We start from the raw sequence: 16,521 nt of genomic DNA, 5'->3' as shown, positions 1-16,521 counted from the left end.
TTAAAACACCAAATGGGTGCCAACAGGGTTAATCACACCTGCATTTATAGAGGCGCCTTTCTCTGAGGATCTCCAAGCCCTCGCTGGGCATGATCTCATTGCTCCTCTGGGATCCCCCACTCTGGATATACCACCAAAAAGCTGGGGCCAGAGTGGATGAACAGCAGGGTAAAGGCAGAGCCAGAAACAGCCCAGGCTGCTGCCACACACGTGGGCACGCAAATGCGTGTCCGCTCTGGTGGAGAACGGGGGCCTTCAGTCAATGTGCTGCACATAGGAGGCCAGCCTGTGACAAGACCTACTGTACGCCATGTCCTGCGGGACCAGAAACCCAACTGAACCCATTCAGGTCCTGCTCTGGAGCCCATTTCCAGGGCAGCAAGCCGTGGGCCACAGTACACAAAGTCAGCCAGGAGCATGGATGGGGGAGGGGCTGGAACCTCAGGGGTGGGAGACCTGAGCAGGTGTCTCCCAGAGCAAGTGACCTTTGAGGTGGACTTTGAGGGATGAGTCAGAAGGGACTTCCAAGCGGAGGGAATGGCAGGGAAGGGTGAGGAAATGCGAGGGGAATGGTTCCTGACTCAGAGCCAAACCAGGGCACGGGGGTTAGTGGGAGAGGACAGAAGTCAGCAAATGTTTTTAAGCTGGGAAATGAACCATTGACAGATCCTTCCCTATGGGCCATGGAGCAGAAGGGGGGACACCAGGTAGGAGGCAAGGCTGGTCTGGGTTAAGGGTCTTGAGATGGTAACTGAAAATGTGAGAATGATGTGGAGCGTGTGTGTGTGTGTGTGTGTGTGTGTGTCTTGAGATGGTAACTGAGAATGTGAGAATGAGGTGGAGAGCACGTGTGTGCATGTGTGTGTGTGTGTGTGTAGACTGGGACATCCAGGGCGTGCACCTGCAGTCGGGGCAGGATGGGGACAGGCTGACCCCGAGGGGCCACCCTCCACCCAGGAGCTGAGAGCTTCTGGGGCCAGGATCGGCTAGCCTCCCTCCCGCCCTCGCCTTCACTGCTTGAAACCCACGGCAGCTAGTGCTGTTTCACGGCCTCATTCCTCCCCCTAGAGGCTCCTGAAAGCAGAGCCACTTTGGGTGAGTGGTTTTGCAGCTTGAAGGTCTCCATGGTCCCCAGAGTTGTGAGGTCAAGCCCTTGGTCCTCCTCAGGCAGGCATGTGAGCCCTTTTAGGAGCTAAGGGAAATCAAACAAGAAAACCCTAACCAAGATTCACTGAAGGCAGTGTTAGGGACAATGCTGTCCTGCTTGCAAGGTGGGGAGAGGCACTCTTACTGAATCACTCCATCTCGAGTTAGACGCACAGGATCCCAGCCTGGCTCCCCCTCACAAGCTGTGACCTTGAGCAAGTGGTTTCACCTCGATAAGCCTTAAGTGCCTCATCCATGGAACAGACATAAGACCACCCATCTCAGAGGTGTTCAAGCTGTGATAATCAGCCTGATCATATAATTTATTGTCAAAACCAAGGTTGCTGTTTACCCAGGGGGAGCCAGGAAATCTGTATGGTGACCTGAGTAAAGGTGGATATAAAAACAACCTGAGTATTTTAAAGCCATGTGCAGAGTTAGTATTGTTAATGCAGATGCTGAGCAGAGCTGTTGGAACTCTGATGTGACCTGCCAGTATTTCCTGGGCTGGGGTCTGGTCTCCAGCCAACATCAGAGAGGCCTGTCGAGTCCATTTCCCTGATTGATTCACTCACCTCGGACCTGGCCGACCCAAGATACTCACTCCAGAGAAGTGGGAGAATGCAGACCTGGGGCTCAACTGGGGGTGGCTCCCCAGTCAGAGGGTATCCACAGGGGCCATCCCAACCCTGGGCTGGGGGTTGGCCCAACACTTTCTTTGCACCAAGATCATGACTCTGGGCAAACCCTGTTTACCAGAGCAGCGAAGGGCCTATTTATAGCCTCAGCTGCTCCTTTCTCTGGGTCACGGGTGAGGGGGCAGGGTAGCTTCTCAGAGCAAGGGTGGCAGTCAGGCGAGGGAACCAGCCCTGCCCAGCTGCTGCCACCCAGACTCCTGGATCCCTCACCCTGGGCCCCCTGCCATGGCGGAGGAGACCTTCCCCTTCACCTCCTCCACCCTGCGCTCTCTCCGCCTGCAGCGGGAGTGGCTGGAATGGGAGGACCGGCGGCGGGCAGCAGCCCAGCAGTGCCGGAGCCAAAGATGCCCCCCAAGTTCCCAGGCCCGGCTCACTAGGCCACGCCGCTCCTGCCGGGACCCAGCTGTGCACAATGCCCTGTTCTCCGGTGACCTGCAGCAGATCCAAGCCCTGTTCCAAGATGAAGACGCTGCCAACATGATTGTGGAGACTGTGAGCAACCAGCTGGCCTGGTCAGCTGAACAGGGTAAGGAGCACCCGCTGGGAGCAGGAGAGGAGGGGTAGGGAGGAAGGTAGGGGTGGGGATGGGAGAGAGCCTGGGCCAAATCTCGCCTCTCCAGACCAGAGAATAGACCATCCCCTCCCACTGCCCATTTTAGATCCCTCCTAAACAGAGCTGACGCATACTTAATAGTTTGATGTCTTTTCAGAATTAAAGTTGTATTATGAGGGAAGCCCATACTAAGGATTATATAACAACAATGTATCCTGCTTGAGGACTTGCCTGGTGGCTCAGATGGTAAAGCGTCTGTCTACAATGTGGGAGACCTGGGTTCCATCCCTGGGTCAGGAAGATCCCCTGGAGAAGGAAATGGCAATCCACTCCAGTACTATTGCCTGGAAAATCCCGTGGACAGAGGAGCCTGGTAGGCTACAGTCCATGGGGTCACAAAGAGTCGAACACAACTGAGCGACTTCACTTTAACATGTTACATAGAAATACATAGAATTACATAGAAATACATGTATGTGTGCCAAGTCTGACTCTATGGACTGTAGTCCGCCAGGTTCCCCTATCCATGGGATTCTCCAGGCAAGAATACTGGGGTGGGTTGCTATTTCCTTCTCCAGGGGATCTTCAAGACCCAGGGATCGAACCAGTGTTTCTTGAGTCTCTTGTATTGGCAGGAGGGTTCTTTACCACTTGCGCCACCTGGGAAGCCCACATAGAAATACAGTTATATTCTAATGCAATGTTTTTCTCTGGATATATATCCACACGAATATTTTTTCTCTCATAGAATGAAATTATACACCAGATGCTATTTATAGCCTGATTTTTTTCATGTGACATGCTTCTGTGGCAATAAGCATAAGTCCATATAATATTTTAAATGGATGCATAAATTCTATTGTATGGTTGGCCCATAATTTATACAGTGTTAGTCTCTCAGTCATGTCCAACTCTTTGAGACCCCATGGACTGTACCCCACCAGGCTCCTCTGTGCATGGGATTTTCCAGGCAAGAATACTGGAGTAGGTTGCCATTTCCTTCTCCAGGGGATCTTCCCGACCCAAGAATCAAACATGGGTCTTCTGCATTGCAGCTAGATTCTTTACCATCTGAGCCACCCAGGGAAACCCAATAGATTGGTTAGATTAGGTTCCTTTTAAAAAATCTACTTTAAATAACAATATGACCAACATCTTTGTATCCTTAGGATCTATTCTGACCAGAGTGTTTGTCCATGTAAACCAAATGATAATAAATCAACTATCTGCCAATAAAAACTAATTTAAAAAAAGATCGCGCCATTCTTAAGATTGACAGGAGAAAAGAAGAAAAAAAGAAGACCAAAGACAAAAAAAGAGAGGAAAAAAAAAACCAACACACGCACACAAAAGAAAAACTGATTAACAGGAAATTGCCTCAACCCCCATCTATGGATTTGGGGGTTCAAAATCCTTGAAGAATTTATGCTGTTAGTCACCACTGGCTCCAAAGTCCTTCAGCTGTTAGAGATGTGACCCCACCTAGGGCATCTCGGTCTCATTCTGTAGCACGTCCCCCATCTCCCAAATGGAACTTGATTTCAACCTTAATTCAGCCTTAATTTCAACCTTAATAAAAAACAAAACATATTTTACCCAAGATTTAGGAAACCCAGGGATTCACTTCACTACAATGCAAACAACTGACAGTCGGATATTAGGCATCTATGTCCTTCGAACAAGACCTTGGCTATTTCTACAACTTGGATCCAACACCAGTCCCATGATCAACCCCTCCTCCTACCCTTCCTTTCCCCATCCCCACCTCTTATCCCCCGCCCTCCACCCTTCCCCACACTTTCACCCCACCCTCCCCACCCCAGGAATACCGTAGGACTTCTTCAGCTTTCCTCTGGCTACTCCCCAAGTCAGTTCCAGGCCCTCCTGTGCCTAACTCCTTCCCCTCCTAAATATTAGAGCGCCCAAGTTAACAAAAAGAGCCAAGGACTCCACCAGCAGCTCAAAGACCCAGAAGTTTCCTTAATAGGATTCACCTCCTTAGCTGCCCTTGTAGTTTTAAAGAGCAGTTAAGGGAATTTGCTGGCAGTCTAGTGGTTAGGACTCAGCACTCTTACTGCCAGGGCCCAGGTTCAATCCCTGCTCAGGGAACTAAGATCCCACAAGCTGCTCAGTAGGGCCAAAAAAAAAAAAAAAAGAGCAATTAAATGTTTCTTTCTATGACACATATGTTTTTCACAGACTGACAAACTGTTCTAAAAGGCTGTTCCAGATTACACTCCCAAACAGGAGCTTGAGGGAGCCCCTCTGCACAGGTACAGATGGGCACAGGGTTTTTGCTCAGCCCAACGTGCAGAGTTGTACACGACAACACGCCCTGCCCGCTGGCCTCATACCCACCCCTCCTAAAACTGCCTGCTCTCTCCAGGGTTCTGGGTGCTGACCCCCAAGGCCAAGCACACTGCACCTCTCACCATCGCTGCTGCCCGAGGCTACACCAACTGCGCCCGCTACCTGATCCGGCAGGGAGCTGAGCTGGATGCTCGGGTTGGTGGCCGGGCAGCCTTGCACGAGGCCTGTGCCCGGGCCCAGTTCGACTGTGTGCAGTTGCTGGTGACCTTCGGCGCCAAGGTCAACGTGTTGTCCGAGGAAGGCACCACCCCCTTGCACCTCTGCACAGTCCCCGAGTCATTACAGTAGGTGCCCAGGGGCTGAGACGGTTTCGGGAGGCGGAGTGTGTGCATGTGTGTATGTGTGTGTATGTGTCTCCAGCTCACCTAACAGAAGACATCTCCTCAAAGCAGCTTGGGAGACAGGTCTCATTCTATGAGGATAAAACTGAGACTCAGAAAGGTTTAGTGACCTCTCCAAGGTCACATCAGCTAAGCCCAGGAAGCAGAAGCCCTGTTGCTTTGGGGGAAAACTCTTTTCAACTGCAGTTTCCTATTGCCTGGGAACCCTTTGCAGCCACATTCCTAGTTGTTTAGAGGTAGGCATCAAGAAAGATCTGACCCAGTGTTTTTCCATCTTAATATGAGGCACACCTCCTCTTCCCACCTTTTTAAGGTCAACAGTTTCTTAGACCCTCTACATGATGGTATTTGCACTTTTACAGGTCAGGCCCATAGATAGGGCTGGCGGGGATAAGGAGTCAAAGGCTCCTGGAAGACATTGCACAACCCCAGTGCTGGGGCCCTCTCCCCATGTAGATCTAGATCAGTGATGGACCCAGAAACGATCCAAAATTTCCAGTCCTTTCTTGAGTTTTTATGGGCACGTGGTGCACTCTCTAGCAGACTTGACCCTTTTTTCCCCCCAATTTTTTATTTTATTTATTTCTGGCTGCACTGGGTCTCCCTTGCTGCCTAACGGCTTTCTCTAGTTGTGGTGAGTACGGGCTACCCTCTAGTTGCAGCACTTGGCCTTCTCATTGGGGTGGCTTCTCTTGTTGAAGAGCACGGGCTCTAGGCATGCAGGCTTCAGTAGCTGTGGCATGTGGGCTCAGTAGTTGTGGCAGATGGGCTTAGTTGCTCCATGGCATGTGGAATCTTCCGGGATCAGGAATCAAACCCATGTCCCCTGCATTAGCAGGTAAATTCCAACCACTGGACCGCCACGGAAGTCCAGACTTAATCCTTTTAAGTGAAATGAGAATGGAACCTGACTGAGTGAGCTGCTTGGAGTTATTTAAATTTAATATATACAATAGAAACAAAAATTAGTCTATGATTAGAATTTACCAAGAAAATAAATTATGTAGTTTGTGGCTGGCTGGATGCTGCTCAACTCTTGGTCCGGAGCATGCACTGAAGGGAGCTGGAACTCTGTTTTGGGGAATGACACTTGGTCATCAGGGTTTCACTGGAGTCTGACGGATCTGCTCCTGAGTTTCCAGTGGCTACTGTTCTGGCTTTTAAAATTACCGTTAGTTTAGTGTCATCATTAATTTAGTTTGCAAGCATGTTGGGTTTACCCCGTGGTGGTTTAACGATGCGTATTTGCCTCAACAGTGTTTGACCTATACTTTTTCCAGGAACTAGAAGACTGAACCAGTGTTCCCTAAAGCTGTGTTTAGGTTGTTCAGGTTTGGTTGTTTTCTCTAGAGGGAATGGAATAACGGGGACACCCAAATGACTTTCCTTTGCTGGAGTGGGTGTGGCTGGCCAAGAAGGATGGTTTTCATATTTGGGAAACCCTTCATGTTTGGAGGCAGGAAGAAAATACTAATTACAACTTTGGACTTTTTTTTTTTCTTTAACTTATTAGGACTTCTATTTCTATTTTCTTTGGTGGTAGTGGGGGAAGGGTTACACTCAATTTTCTATGCTTCATAGTGTACAGATTAGTGGGTTTTCAAAACTCTTTTTGAAAAGTGGCTATCAAAATGTTAGGAGAGACCACTCACAAATGATTCAGAACTAGGCCTTGGGGTCCCAATCTGATAGGGGAGTCAGGTTAGATTCTGGGAGGGACAGTCTCAGGCAGTATTAATTCCCCTGCAGTCACTAATTTGCTGTGTGTCCTGGGTTGCACTACAGCCTTTCTGGACTGAAAACCGAAATGCTCCAGGTGGCTTGGTTGGGCCGTCCTGCTCTTCTGTCTAGTCATGGGGCCTCCATGAGTCTGGCGGTGGTCACCAGGCTCGCCTGAACCAAGAGGGTTGGGAAGAAGCGGTCAGGGATGACAGGATTTGCCTCGCGGGTCTTGTACCCTGTCCCCAGGTGCGCCAAGCTGCTGCTGGAGGCGGGAGCAACTGTGAACTTGGCCGCGCGAGACAGCGAGGTGACCCCCTTGCACGTGGCGGCGGCGCGCGGCCTGGAGGAGCACGTGGCTCTCTACCTGCAGCACGGCGCCGACGTGAACCTGCGCACCAGCCAGGGTGAGACGGCCCTGAACGCGGCGTGCGCTGGGGCGGAGGGGCCGAGCAGCAGCCGACGCCACCAGGCCGCCGCGCGCCGGCTTCTGGAGGCTGGGGCCGATGCCCGGGCGGCCGGACGCAAGCGCCACACGCCGCTGCACAACGCCTGTGCCAACGGCTGCGGGGGCCTGGCCGAGCTGCTGCTGCATCACGGGGCCTGCGCGGTGGCCCCGAACGGGGCGGGCCACACGCCCATGGACTGCGCACTGCAGGCTGTCCAGGACGCCCCCAACTGGGAGCCCGAGGTCCTCTTTGCCGCGCTGCTGGACTATGGGGCCCAGCCTGTGCGCCCAGAGGTGAGAGGCTCCTGGCGGGCAGGGGGTGCCTGGAACTGGAATTGCCCAGCCACCGGGGAAGAGAGGCCAAAAGAGAGAGAGCTCATCGTCTATGCCAGAGGTCGGTCCCCATCTTGGGAAGGACCAGCGAGAGTTATGGAAGAGAGTCTCAACAGAGAAAAAGGCCCCCAAGGAGATTGGAACACACTTGAAATGTGGGATAAACTGAGGCTAGAGAAGGATTAGGAAGGACTCAGATCTTGGCATCTCAAATTTGGATGTAACTATAGTGGCCCAGGCTGGTTGGTAGAAGCATGGTGCCCTTAAGAATCTCTTTTGCTTTCTAGATGCTGAGACACTGTGCCAACTTCCCTCGGGCCCTAGAAGTCCTGCTTAATGCCTACCCTTGTGTCCCATCCTGTGATACCTGGGTGGAGGCCGTGCTCCCGGAGTTGTGGCAGGTATGTCCACCCCACCAGCACAGCTCCTTCCTGGGCTCTGGGGGAAGTAGAGAGGAAGGGTGAACCCTAGGCCTATACCCCCAGGATGGGCTTCCTGGAAGTAGGAGCAAGGGGAACCCTGGGCTGGAGGAGGATGGGAAGAGTGAAACCTCTAGAACAACCTTTAATTACACACACCTCTCTAGCCTCTCTCTTACCTGCATCAGTATAGACATTTATCAGGCATCTCTGACTCAGTAGACAGCACTGTTGGAGTGGGGGGAGGTGGGTGTAGACATGGCTGAGACCCTGCCCTGCAGTGTGGTCTCAACTCCCGTGACCCCTGCAGGGCCTTTGGTTCTGAATCTGAGTCCTGTGAGATACACTACATGCCCAGGTGGATCCATGTTGTAGAATCTCAGGGCCCCACCACTAGGTCACCCCCAGAGGGAAGGGTGTTGGGCCATCTGACCCTGTTCCACTCCTGGCCTAGGAGCACGAAGCCTTCTACAGCTCGGCCCTGAGCATGGTGAACCAGCCAAGACGGCTGCAGCACCTGGCCCGGCTGGCTGTGCGTGCTCAGCTGGGTGGCCGTTGCCGACAGGCTGCCTCCTGCCTCCCACTGCCCCCGCTCCTCAAGGACTACTTGCTGCTGCGTGTGGAGGGGCGTATCCAGTGAGCCCCATGCCCAGCTGCTCCAAGTGCTTGTCCTGCCCCCTCCATCAGTCATCCCTCCCAACTCTGGAGGACCAGTCCCTGACCTTCTTGTCCACACTCTCATCCACATGTCCTCCGGGGCCAGCTCATCCATTTATTTGCCTCTTGAGCCACCTGCTGACCTCCAGCCTGACCTAAACTTCAGCTCCTATCTCCAATGGGAAGGTCGGCAGATTCAACCTCTGCCTGCATCCTCCTCCTTTGCCTAAGTGGATGATGGCCCCTCCATCCAGGCCGACCCCAAGCCAGGAGGAAGTGATCTTGTCATCCCCTCTCCCCTGCTCCCCATGTACCTGTTCAGCCTCCTAAGGAGGGACAGACTCTGCCTCTAGCTGTACTGCCAATGCCCGATCTACCTTTGTCACCTTGAGGGAGGACCTCACTGACTGGTCTTGAAATCCCCATGCAAGGATGCTGGAATGACCTTTGGGAATCAGAGCTCTGATCATGACCTTCAGTGGCTCTACACTACCTTCAGGCTAATATCAACAAGGCAGAATAAGTATTTAGGCTAATATCAACAAGGCAGAATAAGTATTTAGTCCCTGCCTCCACCAAGCTCTCCAGCCTCCTGATCCCCCTTTCCCCTTCTAAGGCTCCTGTAGCCCAGCCTTAGCAAATGGGTTACCGGATTGCCAGATGTGAGCTGCTCCCATTAGTTTCCACGGATCTACTTGTGCTGTTTGATTTGGTCTACCCTTCCCACATATTTTTTGCCCTGGTTGAAGCTGATATGATCCTCAAGACTCAGCCCAATAGCCCTCTCTCTGCAGAGCCTATTTCGACAACTCCAGTAGGTAGCCTTCCTTGGTATTGTACTTATTTATTTAGGAACCTGTATCTGCCTCAATGACACTGAGACTGGACTATATTCCTTAAACAGGCCTTTCAGGAAGTGGCTGTTGAGGGAGAAAGAAATGCATGATGCCCGTGACCCATTTATGGTTGTGTTCCCCACCCACCCGTGATGCACAGTGTCTTAAACTATGGTCTTTGTGGTCTTTGAGGATCTGTGACAGGAGAACCAGCCATCAGCTTTCCCCTACTCTCTCTCATTTCCTCCTTTGGTCCCAGAGTCAAAATTACCACTATTCATCCTTAAGAGGAAGCTTTTTAAGCTAAGCCAGTTTTTATGAATGCAAATAAATGATTTGTGCTCAGACCAAAGCGTGGCTGTTGTTAGGTTGAAATATGCCTGAGATACCTATCGCTCCATGTTTATTCCCCATCCTTTGTACTCTTCTGTGATTCCCAAATTTTCTGCACAGATCAGTTGTTACTCTTGTGATAGGAAAAAGGGTGTAAGAACAACACAGGAGGACTTCCCTGGTGGTCCAATGGTTAAGAATCCACCAGCCAATGCAGGGAACAACAGTTTGATCCCTGGTCAGGGAAGATCCCATGTGCCTAAGGACAACTAAGCCCATGTGCCACAACTACTGAGCCCATGCACCAAGAGCCCATGCTCTGCAACTACAGAAGCCAGCGCAATGAGAAGCCCACACACTGCAACTAGAGAGCAGCCTCCGCTTGCCACAACTAGAAAAAGCCAATGTGCAGCAACGAAGACCCAGCACAACCAAAAATAATTAATTACTTAATTTTAAAATTGTGTTTTTTAAAAAACATACAACAACAGGAACGTTTCCAGACCCTGAACTTGCAACACCCACTGGAGGAGGTGGCTGTCAGCAGCCTCTTCTCCTGTCCGTTTGCTGAGGTGAGGGACTCTGGGCTCTCCACTGTCACTGCCATGTGGGGTGACACGGTAGAGATGCATCAGGAGTCCTGGGTCAGCCTCTTGCAGCTGCTGCCCAGCCTCCCCTCCTCTGCAGAGAGTAGCATCTGTAGGTATTTCCTTTCAACAACTGGAGGACAGTCTTTGACCTCGTTATACAGAGTAGCAACCTCTCCTTTCTGGAAGAAATTTTTGCTTCAATTTCACAGATCCAAAAGGCCAAGTGAAGAGAGAGAAATACCTCTAGTCCTGGAGCTGAACTGCCCCAGGAAAGGAAACTGCCAGGAGCCTCACTCTCAGGGGAGGATGCTAAGCTGTCTCCCCCTTTAGAGTAGGCAGACCCCAGTGAGCTTGGCTTTTTCTGTTATACTTACAATGATAAGATACCCAATTTTAAAAGCCCCAAAGACACATGTGATTATGTATCTGATTTTGAGATGAGATTTTTCCATGTAAAAGCATAAAAGAAAAAAAGACTCATCTCTGTGGATATAGAAGAAAATTTAAATTTGGTTATAAAAGCACTGAATCATAAACACAAGTAAAAGGCAAAATGTTGACAAAATTATCTGCCACTAAAAGATTTCATTTTCTTGATTTCTAAGGGCAGGAATGACATCTGTTTTATTTACCATTGTTGACTTGGTACTTGTACAGTGTCTTGCAGAGAGTGGACACGCAAATATCTGTCAAAGTAATGAATGGTCATGCTCAGCCTCACCAGTAATTAAGGAAATGCAAATTAAAACAACAATAAGATATAATTCTCTTACTAGATTGAGGGACTGTTTTTTTCTGGCTGTGCCACACAGTTTGCAGGATCTTACTTCCCTGACCAGGGATTGAATTGGGCCACTGTGGTAAAAGCACCTAACCACTGGACCACCAGGGAATTCCTGCCAGGGATACATCTAATATTTTTTTTTGGAGGGGGGAGTACATTTTAAAGACTAATACATAGTACCTGTGAAGATTTGGAGACACAAGTTCTTGCTCATCCTGGGGGGTCAGAAAGGAAACTGCCTCTTTGATGGGCAATTAAGCAATGCCCTTCAGTTGCTCCCCAGTTACACCAAAGGCTGGTATACACGGCAGTATTCATCCCAGCCTTGCTTGCAACAACTCAACATGTGGGAAATGGTAAACAAATCCACACTGCGGAATACAATTCAGTCCTTATAAAGGGTATACCCACAGCAGGAGGTATCTGGGCATAGAGTCCAAGTGACGAGAACATGTACTGCCTTGGGAAAGATTACCAAGACTATTACCAAGGTTGAAATAGAACATGTACAGCAAGGAAAACCAAAGCTCATGATTGGAGATGAATAGAAAAAGGATTGAAAGGCAGGTGCCCAAGAATTTCCTCTGAGGAGGAGAGAGGAACTGTGCCAGTGGGGCTTTTTATGGTCTGCGTTTGAATTTTTGACAAAGGGGTGTACCCATGGATTCTTGTGAAATTTAAAGAAAAATTGAAGGGAAGAAAAGGCAAAAAGCCTAACCTGTTAATTTACAAGGTGGTTGATGAAACATGACAAATGTGCTAGCTCACTAGCAATCCAGTGAATGTAAATTAAAGGAACAGACACCCCTCTGCCTAGCAAATGGGCAAACATGAAACAACTTATCTAGTGGTTAGGGAAGGAGTACTTTCTGATTTTTTTATAAAATGGATTTACTATAAACGTAGTGAGAGTTGGACTGTGAAGAAAGCTGAGAGCAGAAGAACTGATGCTTTTGAACTGTGTGGTGTTGGAGAAGACTCTTGAGAGTCCCTTGGACTGCAAGGAGACCCAACCAGTCCATCCTAAAGGAGATCAGTCCTGGGTGTTCATTGGAAGGACTGATGCTGAAGCTGAAACTCCAATACTTTGGCCACCTCATGCGAAGAGTTGACTCATTGGAAAAGACCCTGATGCTGGGAGGGATTGGGGACAGGAGGAGAAGGGGACAACAGAGGATGAGATGGCTGGATGGCATCACTGACTTGATGGACATGAGTTTGAGTAAACTCCGGGAGCTGGTGATGGACAGAGAGGCCTGGCGTGCTGCGATTCATGGGGTCGCAAAGAGTTGGACATGACTGAGCGACTGAACTGACTAGCTGACTGAAGGCAACATCCAGGATTCACAGATACATTCATCTCTCCATAGCCATCATAATTTGACATAAAGGTATAAAAATACCCAAGTTCAATATTTTAGGAAAAATAAACCGATAAGGACCTAAGACCCATTAAAATATTCTGTTAATTTTAAATGATTATTACATATAAGAGGCCAGCTTTAGATAGTGATATAGTTCCAACTGAAGTCTTCATTCTTTCCTTTCTTTTCCCCTCATAATTCCTCTACCGTCAAAAACCTAACCCCGGGGCTTTTTTGGTGGTCCAGTGATTTAAGAATCTGTCCGCCAATGCAGGGTATATAGGTTCAGTCCCTGCTCTGGAAAAATCTCACATGCCACGGAACAACTAAGCTCATCCACCACAATCACTGAATCTCTGCTCTAAAGCCCATGAGCTGCAACTACTGAACCTGAGCACTAAAGCCTGTGCTCTGAAACAAGAGAAGCTACCATAATAACAAGCCCATGTATGGTAATGAAGAGTAGCCCCCGCTCACTGCAAATAGAGAAAGCCTGCATGCAGCAACAAAGCTCCACCACAGCCAAATATATATATGTATATACATATATGTATAATAAATCTTCAAAAACCCTAATCCCAAAAGTCCCTCTCTCAAAAGGTGGCCCTAGTGGTAAAGAACCCATCTCCCAGTGCAGAAGACGCAAGACACAAGATGCGGGTTTGATCCCTGGGTCAGGAAAATCCCCTGGAGGAGGCCATGGCAACCTATTCCATATTCTTGCCTGGAGAATCCCATGGACAGAGGAGCCTGCGGGCTACCAGTCATGGGGTTGCAAAGAGTCAGAGTGACTTAGCATAGCAGGACTCAAAACACCCTTAACTGCATCCTGTTCTTTGCTGTACACATTCACAAAATGCATTCCTAGCTCTTCCCCCATCTTCTCTGAATTGCATCTATCATTTGCTTAATAAATTTTTATCAAGTATTCGCTGCATGCAGGCACTGGATAGACTTTGAGAATACTGGAATAAAAACAGAACATAGTTCCTGCCTTCAAAGAATTTGGTAAGACAGAAAAATGAAAAATGACATGTAGCGTGGGGAATGCTATATAACACAGGGTGTATATCCCTAATCCCAGATAGATGGATCAGGTATCTGGGGCTGTAGGCAAGACAGATTTCCCACATCCTCTGCAGGGCAAGCCCTAGTTGCTGGCTCAGCCCTTCCTGGCTTCAGAGGCCACTGCTCAGTCATTGATTCCCTTCTCAGATTGCATTTATCTTCACTTCTCTCCTTCTCCTCTGCTCTTTTCTCGTGGCTTATAAACATCTTCAGGATTCTCACATTTCTCTAAACCTCCCCCATCTATTCCCTGTTCCTCTCTAGCCTCTACACTGTTTGGGGGGACAAGAACATTATTAGGGCTCTCCTCACACTGTCGATGGGCATGAAAATAGGCACAACCTTTTAGAGAACAACGCAACACCATGTATCAAAAATCTTAAAAATGTGAATATCCTTTAATCCAGCAATTCTATTTCCAGGAATTTATCCTAGGAAAAAAAAATCATGGATATGTACAAATAACCGTCATCAAAGATGTTTATCAAAGTGCAGTTTAAAAACAAAGTAGTGGGCTTTCCTGATGGCTCGGATGGTAAAGAATCTGCCTGCAATGCAGGAGACCGGGGTTTGATCCCTGGGTCGGGAAGATCCTCTGAAGAAGGGAATGGTTACCCACTCCAGTATTCGTGCCTGCTGCAACTACTGAAGCCCACGTGCCCTAGAGCCAGTGCCCCACAACAAGAAAAGCAACTGCAACGAGAAGCCCGAGCACTGCAAAGGATAGCCCCTGCTTACCCCAACTAAAGAAAAGCCTGCACAGCAACAAAGACCCAGCCCAAACAAAAATAAATAAAACAACAACAACAACAAAGTAGTGGACTTCCCTGGCGGTCCAGTGGTTAAGACACCACTTTTCCAACGCTGGGAGTGTGGGTTCTATCCCTGAGCTAAGATCCTACATGCTATGCAGCATGGCCAAACAAACAAAACAAAAAGCAGCCAAGTACTGAAAACAATCTGAATGTCTATCCAAATGAGACAATGAATTTAAAAATTACAGTGCAACATGGAAGGTAATACTGTTGAATATCTACTTAAACTATTCTCTGATGCTCTAAACATACTTGTTGACAAGTGGAATCCTTTCTTAAATTAATATTTTATGGGAATATAGTTGATTTACAATGTTGTGTTAGTTTCTGCTGTATAGAAAAGTGAATCAGTTATGCATAACACATATATCCACTCTTTTTTAGATTCTATTCCCATATAGGTTATTACAGAGTATTAAATAGAATTCCCAGTATTGTTCAGTAAGTTCTTATTATTTTATATATAGTAGTACGTATATGTCAATCCCAACCTGCCAATTTATCCCTTCCCCTCCCCCCTGCTGGTAACCCCAAGTTTTGTTTTTTCCATCTGTGACTCAACTTCTGTTTTGGAAATAAGTTCATTTGTACCATTTCTTTAGACTCCACATATAAGCAATATCATGTGATATTTGTTTTTCTGTCTATGAAATGTTTTATGGTAATACAATATATAAGTTGCTTCAGTTGTGTCTGACTCTTTGTGATCCTGTGCACCATAGCCCACCAGTTCTCCTCTGTCCATGGGTTTCTCCAGGCATGAATACTGAAGGGGGTTGCCATGCCCTTCTTCAGGAGATCTTCCCGACCCAGGATCGAACCCATGTCTCCCATGTCTCCTGCATTGGCAGATGAGTTCTTAGCACTAGTACCACCTGGGAAGGCCACATAGAAACAAAGTTATATTCTAATGCAACTTTTTCTCTGGATATATAGCCACACAAATATTTTTTCTTTCATAGGATGAAATTATACCCCACATGCTATTTATGGTAAAAGCTAAAGAACAGGAAACCAAATATTGACAATAACATCATATATATATATATCATTTTCTTTCTTGAAAGTTGCTCAGTCGTGTCCAACTCTGTGATACCAGTATTCTCCAGGCCAGAATACTGGAGTGGGTAGCCTTTCCCTTCTCCAGGGGATCTTCCCAACCCAGGAATCGAACCCAGGTCTCCTGCATTGCAGGCGGATTCTTTACCAACTGAGCTCTCAAGGAAGCCCTATATATATATTTAGCGAGGAGTGAGTGAGATGGATGATTTTAGCTATACCACTAACTGTATAATTTGGACAGTTATTTGATCTTTCTGAGCCTCAGTTTCCAAATCTGTGAAGTGGATACAATATGATATACTTGATAGGGTTCCCTGAGATAATGTATGTGAAGTGCTTAGTACAGAGCCTGGCACACAATAAACTCTCAAAACATTAAGTGGTTCAACTCAGTGCTTTTTCATTCCCTCAAATATTTATTGAGACCCCTTGAACCTGCTATACTGTTTGGAACTTCACTTGGTAAATCTCGGTACTCAGTCTTCAAAATTTTGGTTTTGGCCATGGCATACTGCTTGTGGGATCTTACTTAGTTCCCCAACCAGGGATCGAACCCGGGCCACAGCACTGAAAGCACTGAGTTATGGAGAAATTAAAACAGTACCTTACAATCATAATATTGATCAAAAAAGTCAGACAGGGGCTTCCCTGGTGGTTCAGTGGTAAAGAATTTGCCTGCCAGTGCAGGAAACACAAGTCAGATACCTGATCCAGGAAGATCCCACATGCCATAGAGCAACTAAACCCATGGCCACAACTACTGAGCCTGTGCTCTACAGCCCAGGAGTCGCATCTACTTAAGTCCGACCACCCTAAAGCCCGTGCTCCGCAAGAAGAGAAGGCACTGCAATAAGAAGCTGGTGCAATTCAACTATCAGGTAGCCCCCTCTCGCCACAACTAGAGAGTAGCCCATGCAGCAACTAAGACCCAGCACAGCCAAAAAGAAAGAAAAAAAACCCTCAGACAAAAGTGCAACAGGGACTA

General features: G+C 48.2%; 1 protein-coding gene across 1 annotated transcript; it reads left to right on the top strand.

The window, feature by feature from the left end:
- Positions 1-1,948: 1,948 nt before the first annotated feature.
- ASB16 (ankyrin repeat and SOCS box containing 16) lies at positions 1,949-9,867 on the top strand. Its single transcript, XM_043467219.1, has 5 exons — positions 1,949-2,370; positions 4,784-5,051; positions 7,077-7,569; positions 7,896-8,009; positions 8,482-9,867. Exons 1-5 carry the CDS (start codon positions 2,070-2,072, stop codon positions 8,665-8,667), a joined length of 1,362 nt encoding a protein of 453 aa, XP_043323154.1. The 5' UTR covers positions 1,949-2,069; the 3' UTR covers positions 8,668-9,867.
- Positions 9,868-16,521: the final 6,654 nt, after the last annotated feature.

The sequence above is a fragment of the Cervus canadensis genome, chromosome 1 (genome assembly GCF_019320065.1).
Source record: "Cervus canadensis isolate Bull #8, Minnesota chromosome 1, ASM1932006v1, whole genome shotgun sequence".
NCBI lineage: Eukaryota > Metazoa > Chordata > Mammalia > Artiodactyla > Cervidae > Cervus > Cervus canadensis.
Note: the sequence above shows the minus strand (reverse complement) of the source record. Positions and strands in the feature narration are given on the sequence as shown.

Excerpts from the sequence above, each read along its gene's own strand:
- ASB16 (XM_043467219.1), top strand. The coding sequence starts at position 2,070 with ATGGCGGAGGAGACCTTCCCCTTCACCTCCTCCACCCTGCGCTCTCTC. Across the intron at positions 5,052-7,076 it reads ACAGTCCCCGAGTCATTACA|GTGCGCCAAGCTGCTGCTGG; the intron begins GTAGGTGCCCAG and ends CCCTGTCCCCAG. Across the intron at positions 7,570-7,895 it reads CCCAGCCTGTGCGCCCAGAG|ATGCTGAGACACTGTGCCAA; the intron begins GTGAGAGGCTCC and ends TTTGCTTTCTAG.